Source organism: Stylophora pistillata, chromosome 5, assembly GCF_964205215.1.
Source record: "Stylophora pistillata chromosome 5, jaStyPist1.2, whole genome shotgun sequence".
In the NCBI taxonomy this organism is placed as follows: domain Eukaryota; kingdom Metazoa; phylum Cnidaria; class Anthozoa; order Scleractinia; family Pocilloporidae; genus Stylophora; species Stylophora pistillata.
Window position 1 is genome coordinate 27,921,155 of NC_142523.1, and position 19,210 is coordinate 27,940,364.

The 19,210-nt window shown below is 39.7% G+C and overlaps 1 protein-coding gene across 5 annotated transcripts; it reads left to right on the forward strand.

Annotated features, from left to right (window-relative positions):
- Positions 1-1,852: 1,852 nt before the first annotated feature.
- LOC111345278 (uncharacterized) lies at positions 1,853-17,995 on the forward strand. Of its 5 annotated transcripts, none has more exons than XR_016001290.1 (14): positions 1,853-2,038; positions 2,246-2,372; positions 4,237-5,022; positions 8,990-9,125; positions 9,290-9,645; positions 10,057-10,286; positions 11,528-11,799; positions 12,106-12,423; positions 12,575-12,734; positions 13,459-13,521; positions 13,956-15,183; positions 15,846-15,948; positions 16,617-16,782; positions 17,132-17,995. XR_016001290.1 is itself a non-coding variant. In XM_088760296.1 (12 exons), the coding sequence occupies exons 3-12, from the start codon at positions 4,329-4,331 to the stop codon at positions 15,878-15,880; spliced, it is 3,492 nt and encodes a 1,163-aa protein (XP_088616422.1). In that variant the 5' UTR covers positions 1,853-2,038; positions 2,246-2,367; positions 4,237-4,328; the 3' UTR covers positions 15,881-15,949. The 5 variants fall into 5 exon arrangements, 1 of the variants encoding a protein (XP_088616422.1); XR_016001289.1 differs by having other exon boundaries at positions 2,246-2,367; XR_016001291.1 differs by having other exon boundaries at positions 2,246-2,346.
- The last annotated feature ends 1,215 nt before the right edge of the window (positions 17,996-19,210 follow it).

The following is a 19,210-nucleotide window of genomic DNA, read 5'->3' on the forward strand; positions in this document are numbered from 1 at the left end:
GCGCACGTATGTGCATTATTCATTCCATGTACTTTTGAAATAAAAACTGGATACATGACAAGGCCTCTCAGGTCTCTTAGAAAACAGTTCATTTTGTTTTCCCTGAACTCTCTTTTTCTTCCCCTTGACTTAATTCTTCTTGGGAGACATTGAGACTTGAAGGAAAATGTAAAACACCTTTTCTAACTGACAGTTTCCCTCTGAGCAGACATGAAGCTTAATTAATAGATATTTTCAAACCTTTTCTTCGTAATCCTCTCTTCCTGACCATTTTTTCATTTACTTGTTTTATCTTTGCATTCATACTGTCTACTTTGACTCTTGAAAAGCCATGCTGGGGTTCATTCCTGAAAAAGCAAATCAGAAGTTAATCATAATAGTTTAATATTTATGTAGTAATCTTCAAAGACTGATTCAGAAGTTAAAGTTTTGTACATAGAATAAGAAAGATGGTAAGTTTTAAGCTGGTTAAAGAAATAGAGTGAGAACCTTTTCATCTCGTCACAAGCGTGTGACAAAGGGAAATTCTGAGCAAGTCCCATTCAGAAGTAGTTTTGGTTTTCAATTGACTGTAATGCTTGTAGTGTGTAGTGGGAATTAAATAACAAAAGTGAAAATTATTATAATGGAATTTTAGCAGTGGTTATTCCACAAGGTGGCTCTTCTTGTTCAATGTTTCCAAGTTGAATTGGAATTTTGTAATGTTGGTTTTTTTGGAGGGAAGAAAACTGGAGGATCTGGAGAAAAACCACTGAACCAAGAAGGAGAACCACTGACAAAATGAACCTGCATTGGAATTAAACCCAAGCCACAGTGGTGGGAGGCCAGGACTTTCCCTATTGTGCCACCTCCATCATCCCCATGAGATTCTTTGTTAATTTTCACAAAATTGTCATGAGAGCCAATCCTTGACCAGCACACACACACACACACACACACACACACACACACACACACACACACACACACACACACACACACACACACACACACACACACACCACACACACACACCACACACACACACCACACACACACACCACACATACACACACACACACATACACACATACACACACACACACACACACATACATACACATGCACACACATACATACAGACACACACACTCGAATTTAGAGTTTAAAGATAAGCTAGTATCTTCGAGTTAGAAGTATAATTCTAAAATGTAAAATTGTAATATTCTAAAGTTTAACTACAAAAAGAGTCATATAGTGTAGAATCTGCCTGGTGCTGACCACTATTGTACAATCGAGATTCCCATATACTTACTTTTGTCGTTTTGAAATAATGCCTCTGTGAATTATCAACGGTGCACTCTCTTAAAAGGCAACATTTAACTGCTTGAATATATCTTCGGTACGGGTTGTACCACAGTAAAAGGAGTCATTGCACGCTCGCAAGCCAACAACTATCGGTTTGATCTATCGGTGCAGGTTGCACCACTGAGTGTCTAAAAGAGTTTGAAAGTTTCTGAAGCCACCTGAAAGTGCCATTAGTGAAATAATTTATATTGTTGTTGCATTCTCCTTGCACAAGCTGCACTAACAACACAAGCCGGGTCTGGGTGTGTTGACTTGTGTAAGAAGAACTAACTCGTGATACGACTACCTGAAAAAAATTGCTCAACACCATGCTTACTACGAAGATGGCTGACTCGTGATCAGGGAGCTCAAGTCTCCTGGACAAAAAAATAAACAAAATTAATGCAATCGTGCCATAATGTAGCTACATAGTTTGTGTAAGCCACACGAAAATGCAGCAATAACGCCTTTACTGGATGCAGTTACGTCAACTTACGTCAAAGATAACCATGGTTACTCTAGATCTAACCTTACTGTGGCACGCTATTCAACAAATCACGCGACCACAGCGTTTTGAAAACTATCATAAACAAAATTTCACAAAAAACTGCCAGAAGAGGAGAACGTGATCTGTGATTTATGTGTGTATTCGAAATAATCTCCATACAAGCCTTCAGATTCTACGGAAACTATCGATAGCGTAGAGCCAAAGGTAACTGTTTCGAAAATGAAAACGTGAGCTTCCTGAATGCCCCTCCTTGACAATAATTGTCTGCGTCCATTGGCGACGAAATCCGCTTGTATATGTGATTTCATTTTAGGACACGACTGAAAAAATCTTTATCTCAATTGATTTTCTTTCTATTTCGATGATTGACGCTACATTGAATTCTTACTGAGCTAAATACGCATGTTTCAGGCGGCTTAGAACTGGGTGAAAACGTTACGAGTTCCTGAGGAGCACGAAGCATTGTGCAGGTGGGCATGTGAGTGAGAGCCTCACTGAATCAGTCCTTGAAGGTAACCGAAGAGGATTTTACGGTACATTAAGTTGACTTTCAGTTTAAGCGAATTACATCTTGTATGAAACACGTTTTTACGACCCTAAGGGAATCTACGCCGCACAAACAAGCATTTCAGATAAGCATGCAATCGTTAAAATCAAACATGGCAGGCGTAATTTACACTAAGCATGAAACTGCAAAAAAATGTTTCTGAGGGTGAAGAAAATCACACACAAAAGTCCAACGATCGATTGAATTTTACCGAGTTAAATTTGTCGAAAACATTCGAACAAAACCGCGTCATGTTTTGTAACTAATCGAATCGAAGTGCTCAGATCAGATTAGATGCTGGCTTTGTGCGGCGGTACACAACTCGTGTAGGCCGCACAAAAAAGAGTAGTCGAGTAGAACTTGTCAGTAATGAAAATTAAACCACTAAGTTGTGTTTGGATGTTTATTTATGTCGTCGATAGGATTTTTTTTCGTGAAAAATCGGCTTCGCTAGGTCATTATGTCTCAATATATTAAGCGAGATTTCCATATAACCCCATACATTTATTATGCATAGCGTGTTGCAAAGAAACCTTTATATTTAGTCTTTGTGAAATGGAATGCATAATTAATGTATGGGGTTATATGGAACTCTTTCCTGTATCTGGCGGGTAGGTGATAGCTAAACGTACTTTGCTATCCACTGATGGAGTTTTATCCAGTAGATAGAGTTATCCAACCTTCGAACAACCGGGACCAGAAATATCATCGAAAGTCAAATGGGCATAGGGATAACACACGAATATAGGAGAAAAACAGAAAATATGATTAAATTGAATTTATTTCTAGAGTTTTGCCACGCTCAAACAACAAAGGAATGTGATCATATAGATTGTTTTGGTGGAATTCCGAATCGGAAAAAATTATTTTCCTTTTCTACGGATGCGATAAACCCTTATCTTGTCCCTTACATAATTTCACTATTTCAATACATTGTAAAACATGCTGTTGATAGGAATTAGAAAGCTATCAGTTAAAGGACTCAGAACACTTCCCTAAACTCTCCTATTTTATATTCATGGAAAAGTAAACCGGCTAGATGGGAGAAGATTTACTCTGAACTCAAAGAAAAGGCCAATTTGATTTTCACACTTCACGCCGGAGACGTATCTTCACGATCACAGTTGTATATGTCACGGTTTTTTAATGCCTTGAGAAGTACTAACGAGCAATTTTGAATGAGAAACCACTGTTTTCTAGATAAACAATAGCGATAAAAAAGCACGACGTTTCGACCTCGAATTGAATCGCACTGTTTGTTTAGTGTTGGTTTGCCTCCATTGCATAAAGTTTTAGAATCTTAAGAAAGTGTCAGAATAAATTTAACTGTTGAAATGTTTTTTATCAAAGAACTCAAACTGGCAACACTAAACAAACAATGCGATTTGATTCGCAACAAATTATTTGTTTAGCCGGGGTAGTTCTTGTTATTATTATTCCATTTTTTTGTCTCAAACATTTTTAGCACTTTGTTACATACTTTGTCACATATTAGCGTTCGTCACATTTTTACCCATTTGAACTTTTTCTGCATTTTAATGCTAGTTTAGAAAACTTTTACCCGCTTGAAAATGACCTCGGAGAGGTCGAAACGTTGTGCTTTTTTTTATCGCTAGTTTATATTTTGAAATCGATCTCTAAGAATATACTTATTGAAATCAGTGCTCGTAAAGTATTTTAAAATAGTTGAATGTAATACCCTTGCTTACCTTAAGATGTAATAGGAAATTTTGGAAGTGTAGATAGAAAGTCGAGATGTTAAAAATCGAACGGTAAACTAACTGAATACCACTCCTGAAGTATTTTTCTCTGGGTCAATCGCTTTTAAAATCCGATATCTTATTCATTCTGCCAGTGCTCGACTAAAGACTGACTTAAAAGCAGCAACCAAATTTATTGGTTAGAAAGTCATCGACCTCTGCTCAACGAACGATTCAGTATTTCTTCATGGCCACCGCTGCAGCACCTTCGTTTCATTCGACAAAAGAGACAACCAATTACGCCCGGTTATGCAGGCTTCTGGTGGATGTGGGATCAGATGTCCTGAGACAAACATTTGAAAAGAAGCGTCCCCCAGGAAACCTGGACACAGTCCTGTCAAGCCCTCCAGTTCGTACCGTGCTCCTGTCACTGAAGAAGAGCAAAGTGTTAAATCCTCAACAGTGGGGTAAACTTTATCCTGCTGTCAGCTCTTCAGTGTCATCGAAGAATTTCGACATCACTCTTCTAATGCTTCTGTTGAAGAGAATTTGTGGTCTTGTTGCTCCATCTACCGGCTGGAATACAGTTCCTACTGCAGCAGACATGTCCCTTGAGGCAGATATCGTTCGCATCAAGTGCTACAGAAACACAGTTTATGGTCATGCCAGCGAGGCTTCAGTTGATGATGCAACATTCAATCAATACTGGCAGGACATCCAAGGTCCATTGGTGAGACTGGGAGGAGCAGAGTACCAAAGTGCTATTGATGATCTGAAAAAGGAATGCATGGATCCCGGTTTCGAGGAATACTGTAAAGAGCTTCTTAGGCAGTTGGTGAAGGATGAGGTTAGCATGAAGGAACAACTCGATGAAATGGCTGAAAGTCTGAACGAATTAAAGGAAGCAATTGTCAATCCCACAAAGAAAGCAGGAGACAAAGGTATTTTGTATGAGGATAAAATTTTCGCAGAGGCCTTGAAGGGAAAGACTTCAGGGCTTCTCGTCAAAGGGTAATAAGCAGTTTAGCAAATTTCATTTCAGTAATGTAAAATGGCTGCCTTTAAAAAACTCCTAGCTTGGAGAAATATCTTCCACTAAAAAACTCATTCCTCTCTAAACCAAAATTGGAAAAATACCAGATGTTGTCTCTTCCATGCTTTTGCGGGTAATGAGGAAGTTATTAATTATTTTCTCTTTTCTTTATTTCTCGTGCGGAGAGTGAAGAAAACTCATAGTTTAAATAGATTTCCAACAAGAGTTACTTGCAGTAATTGTTACTAACCTGGTTGGGTTCGTCGAGAGAAAGAAATAGAAAAAGGTTAAAATTCTCAATCAGAGCTGGAGACGGCGGGACGCATTCTCTTCCCTAAGTTTACTTAGTCTCTACTCACTACTGTAAAAATGAAAATAAAAAATTATTACAGTTTTTTAATCGGAGTTTGGACCCCCCCATACCAAAAGTCTCTGGATCCGCCCACGAAATGGATTGGTTAGTACGGGTAATCATATGATTTCGAATGCAATTTGGGATACATCAGAAAGAGGAGTTTTTCCTATGCCAACCGTAGGGTTCGCACAATTTTTAGTTTTTGAAAAATTTAGAAGTACTGATTTATCCCGAACTGCAGGTAATACACAGCCAAAAAATATGACTGTTTTCCCCTTCAGTTGTTGTTTCTTTTTTTCTTTTTGGTGCCATGGCTTACTGGTTCGGCCATTTCCTTTTACCGTGTTGCCAGAGCAGTCGGGTTTTTCCACCAAGGATTTCGTTCGACCTTTTTAACTATCCGTCACGAATAATCGGTCGTTTTTACTCTTCTTTGGTCCGTTATCTACCACGTCTTTCTTACGAACTCAATTTGTAAAACTCCTCGAGAAGTTTTTTCCAGGGCCTCCGACTCTTCCTTTCCAATGCCCAAGACTTCCAAAAGTTTTAGTCAGAGTTTTAGCCGGACTCAGGACTAATTTGCAATTTTTGGAGAGCCTAATTTTAGAAAAACTCAGCTAGCGTTAAAACCGATTGCGTTACAAGTCAGGCAGTTCAATGAATCTTCCTCGAGCTTTTGAAAAAGATCATACATGAAGGGTTCATGAGATAGCTGCTGGTTACGGTTTTCTTTTCAGTTGTAACGCAATACTCCAATGCGTTGAAAGAGTCAATAACAGGCCAAACCAAGTACCTCGCTCAGGTCTCACCAACCTTGCCCCAAGTGAGAACAGATCACATATTCACCAACATTCTCATGCAACGTGGAAGAAAACCAGTCCAAAATCTTGATTTGGAAAGAAAAGAACGCCTTCGCCAGTATGGTCAAATGAGTGCTTATCCGTAAGACGAGATATGGCCTGCCTCGAGGCAGGACATCGGATTTTTTGATCTTTAGGTCCTTCGGACATAGTTATGTCTGGTTGCGACAAAAGGGTCGCACTTGTCGCAAGCACGCGATGACACATTTTATGTCCAATGTAAACACCAAAAGCGTAAGTGCGACCCCTGCCTGGCAGAGGTCGCACTTACTCGTCTTATCGCACTTACTCGTCTTATCGTCTTATCGCAGGGGTCGCATATCTCGTCTTATCGCCTCAAAATAACAACTTTTGTTTTTCTTCTGTCGCAACGTCGATCAAATCTGAAATACTACCAAAAATTTGGATTTTCGCAATTCTGCAAAGACAACACGTGTACACAGCTAGCTATCGGTTCAATATTTTAGTCACAGGTTTTCTCGACACACGTTTTATGTGGTCCCCATTGCGAATTTCAACCCATACCAATTTACAAATTTGCACTATTCACCTGATTATTTTCAGTATGGGAATGGCTTGTTTTCACCCTTTGGCTCGTAGATATTTTCCCATTTTTTCGCATCCGTTGCCGTTGGTGAGTGTTGTACAATGTGTACAAATCAATAAGGTTCTGTACATTGAACAAATTAAACAGAGAATGAAGAAATGTCGCTAATAAAACTAGCACCAGCCTCATGTCTACAAAGTTTTATTTGGTGCCCTTTTCACGAGTGAAATATTAGGAGTTGACAGTCTGGTTTCAAATATCATTTATGTCGCACAAGTGCGACCGCCATCACTCCCGTGGTGTAAATGTCGCGACATATTTGTAGGACAACTTATGACGCGACGTAAAAAAAATAAGGGCAAAGTGCGACCTCTGTCTATGACACAACTTTTTTTTTCCGCTGATTTTGGTCGTTGATAATGTTAGAAAAACGACTGTAACGTTCTTAGGTCTTGAGAATATTTTGAAATCCCTTTTTTCCGTGCAAAATGCGCGCTACTTTCATGTTGAGATTGTCCCAGAGATCGCGCGGCCAAAATGTCACATGATATACGTCTGGGACGTCGCTGTGTTTGTTAAACATACTTTCTGAAGAATCTGAAGTCTCACTACTTTCCAAATCGCTAGAGATCACCAAATTAAACATGGTGGCTCGAAAATTAGCGTTAATCACTCGCACATTCGAAGTCCCGAGCAAGAGAAATTTGGAGGCGCCTGCGCGCGATATCAATGTTATCAAACACTGTGACGTAACAAGCACAATTATCATCCCCAGTTTCCCGGAATGCTTTTATATGGAAATTGGCAGTATTTTGGCCGCAAAAAATCATGCAAATTAATTTTATTTCGTATTATCGAAACATTTTTCATCTATTACATGTATCAAAAAAGGAAAATACTTAAAAAAAACTGTGTCTAAGATTCAAACCCATAATTCGGGTACTTATCACAGAAAAGACGTTCCTGATTTTATTCACAATTCAGATGAACTGTGATGACTGGCTATTGTAAATACAAACCGCCACCATTCCTCTCCCTCTCCCAGCCTCAGCACAACAGAAAAAAAAAAGGAACAAAACTATACAAAATAACAACTACATTAAATTGCGGGGCTGGATCCTTTGTTTAATTGATCATTCATTTTCTTCTGGACTCCTCAGAGTAAATGGTTTATCCTTATCAAAAGAATTCATCAATGTCTCCCGAATTAGAAAAACCAAAAGAAAAACAATCAAACAAACCAACACACACAGAAATTGTTTTCGTACAAATTTAGCAATATAAAAGTATGAAATTTATGATTATTCGCAAATTACGACCATTATTATGAGAAAACTTACAAAATTCAGATGATAGCCGACAAAAATAAATAAAAGACAATTACATTTACTGGCTGTGCTAGTTAAGCTATGCACCACCCTCTTGATATCCTTTGCCAATTGTTTTCTTTACAGAATAAATATTGGTCAGGAACATTTTGATAAACACATCTGTAACAATTACTGCAATCATGTCTCCTTAATACAAAGTCAAATGAATATGCTCAGTTTAAGAGACCTAGACACGTTAATTTTATATGATTTTCAAGAGAGCGGTTATCCACTTGATATAGAGGGTCTGGATGGGGTTAACTGACAACTGACAAATGGCAAAATTTTAACTGACAACTGTCAAATCGCTGAAAAACTAACTGACAACTGACATTTGTAGTGGGCTTTCATTGACAACTGACAAAAGCCCGGGTCGCCCTAAATATCTTAAAGACTGGATGTAAAATAAGGACATTTGATTTATTTTGTTCAATGAAAGTATATTTTACTTTATATTCCAGTAGGAGTACGCCAGAGTGTCCTATTTCGTAAATAATTACCGCATGTGCCATCCACATCAAGGTCATGTGTCACATATCAGTTATATGATCTTTGATACCCAACTCGATCATCAACTTACGCGAAGACCGTAAATGGTGGTATTATTGCTCGTAAGCTTTTACCGAATTGAGTAGGAAACGGCATTTGAACGTCACAGAAGCCGCATTCCTATCAAAGATGTTAAAACCATTAAGGCTTTTGTTAAGGCTTTTTTTTTTTTGGATGAAAACAAACATTTTTAGCCTCTGAGGGGGAGAAATTGCATGATGCCAAATCAAAAGTTGGAGAAGGGGAGGAGGAAGAAATTGAAGTGGAGATATTAGATAAAGAAGATACTATGACAAACCCTGCAGATGCCAAAAAGACTGTGATCAGGAGGTAATTTGTTTTTCTGCCATGATTTTTATGTGGGATTTTTCTTGTCTTGTCTTGTTGGGCTCTCATGAACCTTTCAAAGGAGTGAGCGCAGAAAGGTGGGGCTGGGAACAAGGAACAGTGAAGACTAAGAAGACTTATGCACTAAATGCCTACTTGCTCCACAGAGATAGAATAACAGACAAGGGAGACACATGGAATCTTCCAGAAGCAGGTGCATTTATCACTTTTTGCCCAGGAATCATGAAAGAACCCTTGTGGGTCTGTTGTTCCATATGGAATCCTAGATTTCTCTCTCCTCCCATACACAGTAATGAGCTCTTAGTGTCCAATGTGATTGAACTATCTCCTGATGGCCCACCAACTCTGGATTCTATGGAAGACGCTACAGAAAGCATAACAGTGGGTTTGTTGCACAGTTCCTCTGATTTCAAGGGATATGAAGTGGTTATTAAGAAACTGCTCGACCCAGAAAACAACGAGTGGTATGATTTGGAAACTAGAATCGTTTGGGATACAGGAGGTATTGAAATAATATGAAATTATGTTTACTCTAGGGTGAATTACTTTGAGGCAGTTTCTTAACACTAGTACTTTTTATGTTCTCGGACTGGACATTTTGGTGACCTTCACAGAATCCTAGCCAGATCTTAAACATTTTCCTCAATAATCTGATCTATTTACTAAGCTCTTGAAAGTTCAAAACTTACACAATAACTAAAAAATCTATTGGTTGAAAGTTTTGAGAGTAATAAACCACTTCAGATAACCTTAACCTTAATATTTCCTGGTCTCTCTTTCCCATAAGCATAGAGTTATAAGTGTTTGTTTTAGAATTCCCTAGGTAACCACCGGTAACTTAAAGGGGATTCCTGTAGAAATGGTTAGGTCTACTACATGTACTTATGCTCTATTAAAAATCTCCACGTTGCAGAGATGCGGCCAGCCATTTCCAAGTGGAAGTGCCCTTACGCTGAAGCTAGCTCTACAATAACCCGTTTTTCCTCTTTCGCCGTGATTTGGCGCCTTAAGTCTTTTAGGTTTCCAAAGCCAAACTCCATGACCCCCGAGTTCATCTGTTCAGTGCCAGACTATCCAAATGTCAGTATTGTAATTCCTTGGAACTCTGTTCCTTACAGTCCAGACTTCTGCTTGACTCTGAAGGTAAGTAAACCATTTTTTACCACAGTTGGCAATAATGTCGCCATCTGATGGGCCATTAGAGTACAGACATCGGAGCTCGCGTCAACGTGTCACGATTTTGGTTACGCACTGACAGAATCGTTTTATTTGACGTCGATATTGTGGTCTCACTCGGCTTTCGTTGTCGATAAGAGTACAGACCACGCTAAACCACTATCGACTGACAGAGCTGAATATCGTACACGCATGCACTAGATTTTACCGCAGAAACACGGATTTTGAGTCACTCGCATGAATGATTTCCTATTCTGTTGCTTCGTGGTGTCGTTTTCCTTGCCGCTTTTCTTTCACAAAACTACCTCCAAAGACTTGGTACATCCCCTTAAAATTTTCAAAAATGAATTTCTCCCTAAAACCTTTGGAAATATGAAAATGCCTTCGACGAAAACAGAGTTCCTTGGTTTTTAAAAGTCAGCCCTTATTACTTTCCGCTAATTTCGCTAAATTTTAGACCTAGGACAATTGAGCCCGTGTTGTTGACCGCAACCTACTGACGTAGCATTTCATTATTCAGCTCTGTCCTACTGACTTGTTAAAACTTTTGATGTGTCAGGGGCAACGCGATACCTCTTGTAGACTGCGCACCGAAACACAGTGGTCAAACGTCTGCGTATGTGCAAACATTGTCATGGCTGTGGTTGGCTACGGCTGGCTAGGCATGATGGTTAAGTGGCGTGCTTTTAGGAAGTCACAATCAATTTGTATCATAGGAGTTACAAACAACCGCACAAGTCAGCAAGTCACAGTGTATGACAAAATAAACCTCGTGTTCGTAGTCTCGAGTTTTTTCTTTTCCCTACTTTTGTTTCATTTACAAATTTCTATGGACACTCCAATTTTTTCGCCCATAAATTGCATGACCGCTCTCGTTTCTTACTTTTTGCGCCAGGAATTGGCACGCGACTGGCCAAAAGTGAACAACTTGCACATGCTTCGCGTATGCCTTCTGTGTTGTGTGCTGGGGTATGATGAACGTTAATTGCATATTTTACTATAAGGAACTGATTTTTTAAAATAACGCTTTCCAATAATACTTACCGTAGTTTATCAACGTTTCTCAACTTCTAGGTGATGAGCAACACTTTATCATCAAAAAGTGCGCGGTTCGTCTTAATTTAGTATCGAACGTGCGAAAAGTATTTGTTGAACTGTCATAAGGGTCAATGTACATAATTCTTTTTTAATTTCGCTTTTGTTGTCAGATTCAAGAACCGCCAAGCATTGACCATAAAAGTGAGGAAATGTTAGTTGGTCCGATTCTCCACATATTGTGCTCGCATGAAGTGAATCTTTTGGCGCCAGCGAAAATAAAACTACCTCTTGAATTTTTCAAGGGGAAAAGAGAATTGCTGCACTCCGGTCAGTGGAGGGTATTTCACTTTCAGCAGGAATGGGTAGACATCACAGATCAGTTGGAGATGTCCGTCTCCCTTACAGGTGGAATAGCGACTTTCAAAGTGAAAGCTTTCTGCCGGTAAGTAAAGTCTGTGTATTTTTGTTTGATAAGCATATTTAGCTCGAAAGTAGCGAAGTGTACTAACTTAGAAATTCCTTAGACATAGCATGCTTTTGAATGCTATTAATGGTATGAGGCGTTTGAATGTGACGATCAATCTAGTCGTACTGAGTGTGGACTTGTCTCTCGCAAGGTGTAATTCCGATTTTCAAATCATAAAAGATAAACTTAAAAGATAGAAATTATGCAGTATGATATCGAAGCTATGCAGATTATAACGTTTTATAAAAGAAATTATAATTAATCATTACCATTTTCGCGCAGGTTTTTGCCTTTGATAGCGGATAATCCTGCCGTTGTTAACGCTGGTGATGTCTCTGATCTGGACAGGAGATCCATGAGACAACGAGCTGGGTTTTTAGCTTGCATTTGCCTTGACGACGAGAGGTTCTTGCTGAAATTATTCTGTTTTCCTTTGAATTGGAAATCCAAAGTGCATGAGTATATTTCAAGTTACAATGTGATTTATCAAGGTGATGGAAACTCGAAGAAACCGCTATTTAACGAGGACCAAACGTTTGTGTCTCTTTCGGAAGGACTGAAGGTGCTCGGTGAAAAAATCAGTGAAGACCTCTCCTTAACGTAAGAGTTTGTTACCTTCATCATTATTACTATCACTTGATGCGGATTCGTGTGATCTAAGTTTCATTTTGCATGTCCGTCCGGCCAAACTATATGGCGCTTCTAGCAAAGTACTACGACTAGAGACTTTCCTTTGTTCATTTTACGCCAGGTTTTTTGGGGATGGAGAAGACCAAGAAAATGTGTACGTTACTATCAAAGATAAAAGGAACATGTCAGTAAACTTCTTGGAATGGCTGAACGCTGAAGAGAGGAGACACCCTGAATCTATATGCAATTTTCCTATAATTCAAACAAAATTCACTACGCAGGTATTTCCTTACTGCTCATCAACTTCTAAGTAATTCTGAAATTGTGATTAAAAAGACACAGCAATGACTGTAAACTATGCTCAGGCTGGATCCATGACTAAGCTCGCCACCTTACGTAATTAGTGGAAAAGATATTTAGAAAAGTAATTTGTAAGTTTGGTTGTTTTTCTCACGCATCCCTAACGTGCCGAGCCGTTAGCGTTACATGCCCGCCATCGTTTATCAGGTTGGCCATGTTTGATTTAAAGTTAGAGTGGACAGTTGAAGAGGAGAGTTTTTTAACCGTCCCTCATTACCTCGTGAGATTTATCTTCAGTCTCCACCCAATTTTTCCCTGCTTTAAAAATAAAGGAGGGCAGGTAAAATGTTCACCAAAAAGACACTGAGCACAGATCTTACTCAAGTTCATCGTGAAAATCGCAGACTTGAATCATTGCACAGTTCAATGTTTAATTTATTAGCTGAGAAACTGTTGACTGGCTATTTTTTTATATTTATTTACACGACGTACGTCCGCCTCCTCGATGAACAAGTGTTGAGTTTGTGTCACCTTTTGGAGCTTAGATCGGATAAACCTAGAACACATCTTTTGACAAAAAAACTGCAAAATTAATGATGGCAACTTCCACCACTAAAAGAAGGGTTTTTCGGTTGTGCTAAAAGATTGATATTAATAACTTTAATGAAGCGAAATATAATGGATATTGTTTTCATTTTGTTAAAGGACTTGTCTCTATCCTCTCAGTCCTTTCCACAGACAACTTCACCCAGGCAACCAGAAACAATTGTAAGTTGGCGTAACAGTGATTTCTCAAGTACCCACGTATTTTAAGCCTAGCTACATGAAAACTGCTCTGTTATCGACATTCGGTTTGATTGACCACAACTAGATCGTGCAGATATACTACACAAACTGAAATTGCCAAGTAGCACACTAATTAATTGAAGCTTTGAGCACGCGCCGAATCTGAAGCATGGTTGTCCTTTTTTTTGCTACGTCAGTAGTCGCTCAGTTATGGAGTCATATAAGAATTGATGACACGACACCTTCTGAGGTTGTATTCCAAAGCTAAGGCAAAGAAAGCTTTAAACGGCATCTTTTTGGAGTGTACATTTACATGTATCTATCTCTCGGTATGTCTACATCTGTCTTTCTTTCTCAGTCATTTGGAAGTTCCGTAAGATACTTTTTCATCTAAAGATATGTTGCTCTTCCTGCAGGCGTCTTCAAATATTACTGGCAGGTCACAAAGCGAAGGAGGAACTCGAGTTAATCCAAGAGGGTCCCACTCAAAATTGAAGGTTTCTCTTTTGGCAAGTGAGTGGAATTCATTAATGGGAGGATTGTCCACAATTAACAGACACCTCGCCATTCAATTGGGAAGTCACAAGCAAGTGGAAGTCACTTTCCTTGTTCCTCCATCAAGCTGCTCTGAAGAAGAGAAAAGAACCGCAAAAAGTCACAATGTTAACATCAGGGAAGTACAGAGTCGTCCAGGTTACAACTCCCTTGACTGTCTGATCTCTCCACCGAAAGACCTGGCAATTGATATAGTAGTGGGTCATGGTCAGAAGCTTGGTAAACAAGCCCAATTCATCACAGAATCGCACGGTTGCAAGTGGATTCAGGTAGTACATACTTCACCTGAGGATCTAGGAATGCACAAAGATTATCCCTTGGCCATTCAAAAGGGTGAGGAGAAGAAAACAACCGAAGCAGAGTTATGTAAATTAGCAGATGCTGTTGTTGCAATTGGACCGAATTTGGGGGAGACTTTCTCGGCTTATCTTCGCTCATGTGGAAAACAGCAAGATATAATTGAGCTGACTCCAGGCATCTTCAGTGAATTTTCGACTATAAAACATGCTGCGGTGGACAATAAAAAGTTTAGGGTGTTGACCTTTGGTCGTGGTGATCAAGAGGACCTTAAACTGAAAGGATACGATATAGCTGCTGAGGCAATAGCTAAACTGAGCGACCCTTCTTACTGCCTAATTTTTGTGGGTGCACATGACGGAAAACAGGAGGATGTTAAAGAATTTTTGCATCAGAGTGGAATTCCTGATACTCAGCTGACTGTGCGAAAGTTTGTGCAAAGCAAGGAGAAATTGGATGGTCTGTTTTGTGAGGTGGATCTTTGCATTATGCCATCAAGAGCAGAGGGTTTTGGCTTAACGGCCCTGGAGGCTCTGTCAGCTGGTCTTCCCATTCTTGTCAGTGGCTATTCTGGATTTGGAGAAGCACTGTGCACTGTGCCATCAGGCGAAAAGGTTGTTGTCAGATCTAAGGATCCCGAGGTATGGGCAAGGGCAATTTCCGGTGTCCGCCAGAAGGAAAGATCACAGCGACTTGAAGAGGTTCAGCATTTACGGTCTGCTTATGAAGAGAAATATAGCTGGGGAAAGCAGTGTGAAAATCTCGTGGAGAAGATGTGGGACATAAGTTATGGTAAGAATATACTAAACTTTGTGAAAATACTAAGTTCTTTTGTACCGGTCGAGTCGATATCAAACGTGTTCCACTACTTCATTAATAATATCAAATCATACTGAACATACGAAAGATGGGAACGTTTGAGCTGTTCGTTGGAAGAGGGAAACTGGTAACTACCTTATCATGAGCATGGTACAAAGATAAATTACTAAATCTCAACGAGGAATGGATCCTTAAACCTTCGGGATCCTTGCTCTGATTCTCCACTAACCACTGAGCTTGAAAGAGCTTTTCGTTGAGCTCGGCTATTGTTAAGTTAGTAGGTGACAGCTTTTCCCATTCCACTTCCAAACTTAAAATATGTCATCTTTCTGATCCCGGTAACCAGTTAGTATCAATGTGGTTGTGGAATACATTTATTACCTCCTCAAATGCTGCCGATCCTAGCAGTACGCAGAGCGCCTGTCAAGTGGAAACAGAGTAACGGCTTAGCTCACAAGATTCCGCCGTTTCCATACAAGTTGCTTAGTAGTAGAGCATCGCAGCATGGAATCTCAAAGTCTGGGGCTCGATTCCTGGTCAGGGAATCATATTTCTTTTCTTTTTTCCACGTTCAGGCTTGTGTAAAGACGAATGACCCCTTTTCTAATAGGTACCTTTTTATTTGCCATCGCTAGGGGCAGCCGCAGAAGTCTCGGAACGTAAGAACTGATCGTGAATGCCGTCGAGGAAACACGGTTGGTCGTACGAAACATCATCCTTCACTCAGATATCTACTTGGTAGGAAAAATGGGTTGCATGGTTGTATACTGCAGAGAAAGTAGCTTGAGTTGTACCTCATATTTTTTTGTCACCAGCTTATCCATGATCTAGTCAATCAAACGGTTTTATTCTAGAGAAAGTTGAGTTTCTAACTTACGTGTACACATCTTTTGGCAACATTCACTGAGGTCACGACTTTCCTAGGAGATGTCCGCTTTTGTTCGATTGGCATAACAAGTGAGACATTCGTACCATGGGCTGTGGCGTGGGGCGCTTTTCAACTTAGCCCATTAATGACGGGGGGGCCAGTTTTGTTCCTCTTAACCTTGCTGGAGGGGGGGAGATAGGGAGTTCTGAGGAAATGGTGATAACTAACAACGAATCTGGTGCCAGCGTTGCTAGTAGAATCACTTGTCTCCTTGTTACAGTGGTTGTTTTTGGCGATGACTGTGAAGTGAATTTTGACGACAAGGTAATTGAGAATTCGATTCACAATTCTTCTTTGGCTTGGGAGTCAAAGCGTTTACCTAACAAAGTATTTTGTTTGAACGAAAAGGTGGCGACTTGAAGTGTTGGCTAGCTTCCAGCTCTGTGCTCAATGCAATTTTTCTCACAGTCCTCGACAGAAATCCGCTTCAAATGATGGTCAATTGACTAACAGGAATTCTATCTTGTCCTAATTGCAGGAAAATAAGTCAAGTACTTAAAAATAGAGAAAACATTGACGAGAAATGGCCACAACTCGCTCAAAAAAACCACTGGAATTCGACGTGGACGTTGTCTCAGTCGGAGTATTTAGCTAAGGACATAATCACATGCATCACCGTTTACCTTAGAGCAGTTCTTTCATAGGTGAGTTTTAGCGTGGGGCTCTCGCTCGTTCTCTTTCTCTCATTTTATTGTTGTCTATTACGTGAGTATCATATCTGGAATCTAGTAATTATTAAACCACGGCTATGTTATTCATCAGCATTTCCGATTTCACGACATACATCAGTCAAAAAGGAAATAAAAATGTCAAGGACGCACTGTAAACATACCTTTTTGGATTTGGTCCGGTCATCTAATTTGCCTGACCTATTGCAGGTTCTTTAGCGCTACTGTCATTGCCTGATAGCGAGAAGTAGGATAGACTTAATGTGTCAACCTAGGTTGTTCGAACTGCAGTTAATACCATTTCGTTGTCTTATTTTCGCTACAGAACCTTACCATGGCAGCAGAGCCGACCTTTAGCCTAACAATAAACAATTCAGGTCAAATTGATATGTTAACAACGTCTTTGGCACAAGATTCGCCGAGGCTTTACGGTGCTGTTTATTGCTTTGGCTGACATTCCTCGACCTCTGTATGGAAACTTCTGGAATAGCGAAGAGAGAGCTTAGAAAATTCCTTAAACTGTTTAACTCTTCATCCATAGTTTTTTCTATCTGTATGGATTTCTCGGAGCTCTTTTCAGTCATAGCCCATCTTTTTTTTGGCCTTGATTTAGCTTCAAATTAGGTTAGATGCCACTTTTTGAAATAAGAAATATCAAGAACATGAAATCGTGTTTTTGTGTCTTGCATGTTTCATTCATTTTGTTTCCACAGTATGCTTTCTCGTGCCCATTTCCGAATTACCTTTAGCCTCTTTTTTGAAGCAATTCCTGGTGCTCATCCTTTTATATCATAATACGCTTTCATTAATGTGCAAACTAAACTTTTTTTTTTCACAAGAATGGTTTATTACCAGGCTTGATTTTGAAAAAGAAGCCAACTGTAATTCGGAAATGGCCAATTTTTTGCCGGCTGCTTGTTTCGTGCCGTTCACATGTAACTTTATTAGTCGCCATCTCGAGGGTCGATCCCACCATCACTTGTGCTCGATCTATTCGATTCTGCGTCCAACCTCACTGAGCCTACGACCATCATCACTTGCGGTAAGCAGCTCATAGCCTCATCTTAACTGTAATGAATTTTTCACCCTTTACTCTAATCTTGACTACGCATATAAGCCTGATCGCATTCTTACATATACGGTGGTGATTAGTGGTCACTCAGCCTGACTTTTTCGCCCTCGTCTGCCTGATCGTACACTTTAATCGTCAAAATACCCCTCCCCTCCCCACTCCCCCCCTCCTCCCTCCAAAAACATCTGAAACTGAAGCGATTGAGGTAATCTTTAGGGATGGTTTGGACAATCGAAAATAATTCGTTCTTTAGGGAGAAAAGCGTCCAATCGAAGTGATCCGTTGTGACTGATCATCCAGACAGTCTCTCCACACAATCGTCTGAATTTTCTCGAAATTTGTTATGTTTATTCGCTAAGAGTACAACATATAAGCCAAAGAGCATTACAATAATACAAAACAGATTTTGAAAATTAAGGTGTTCATGCAGTCAGCATAGCACGACCCTTCTTAAAAGCGTGTTTGAAAACTTAACGTTATCTAAGGCCAAACCAGACCAAAGACTTTTTTTCCTGCCTCCCGGTTAGCTCAGATCCGGCTGCTGACGATGACAGCCCAATTAATTGACACTTCTGAAGATGTATGTCCAAATATGTGAAACGCCAAGTCAAGTCTACTAATCTTGTTTTCAAAGATGCGTTTTACTGTCACATTTTTAACTGCAGTTTTTGTGCTATTTCTTATCAATGACTATGTAGTTCAAGAGGGAAATAGAAATAGAAATAAATGAATAAATGGGTGAATGAATGAAGGGCTGAAAGAACAAAACGGACGGACCCTTCGAGACTAAAAAAATTGTAGTTACCTCCGGGTATGCGTGATGAGATGGCGTGACTTTTCGTACACGCGTGGGCCCGGTTACATGCAGAGCGGTCGGCAGTATCCAAAGTGAAATGTAATAAGAAAATTGCGGCAGTTGGCATCGAAACAGCGCCAGGTTTACAACAACTTTTCAAAAGCATCCCTCCTAAATTTAGCCCCGTTGAATCAGAAAGTGTGGTAAACGTTTTGAAGAAAAACTATAGAGGGAAATTTAATTTGTTGGCGCTGAAAAAGCAGCTTACTTCGTTCCTTAGTCTAAAGGAGCTGTCTAGTAAGTAGTAAGTATGGCCTCGGAGATTTTGATGTGAAGCTTTATAACGCTCTTGCCGCTCCAAAATCAGGTGGAAAGAGCGATAATTTTGCGTTAACTACGGCCGACCAATGGAATTTGGAGCTTCCTTTTTTGGCTGGAATAGGAAGCGAATTAAACAGTATGTATTGGAGTGGTTTCGTATTTGGTGTTGGTATAAATATATCAGTTAATAGCCTACTCTTTATTCAAAATGCCCA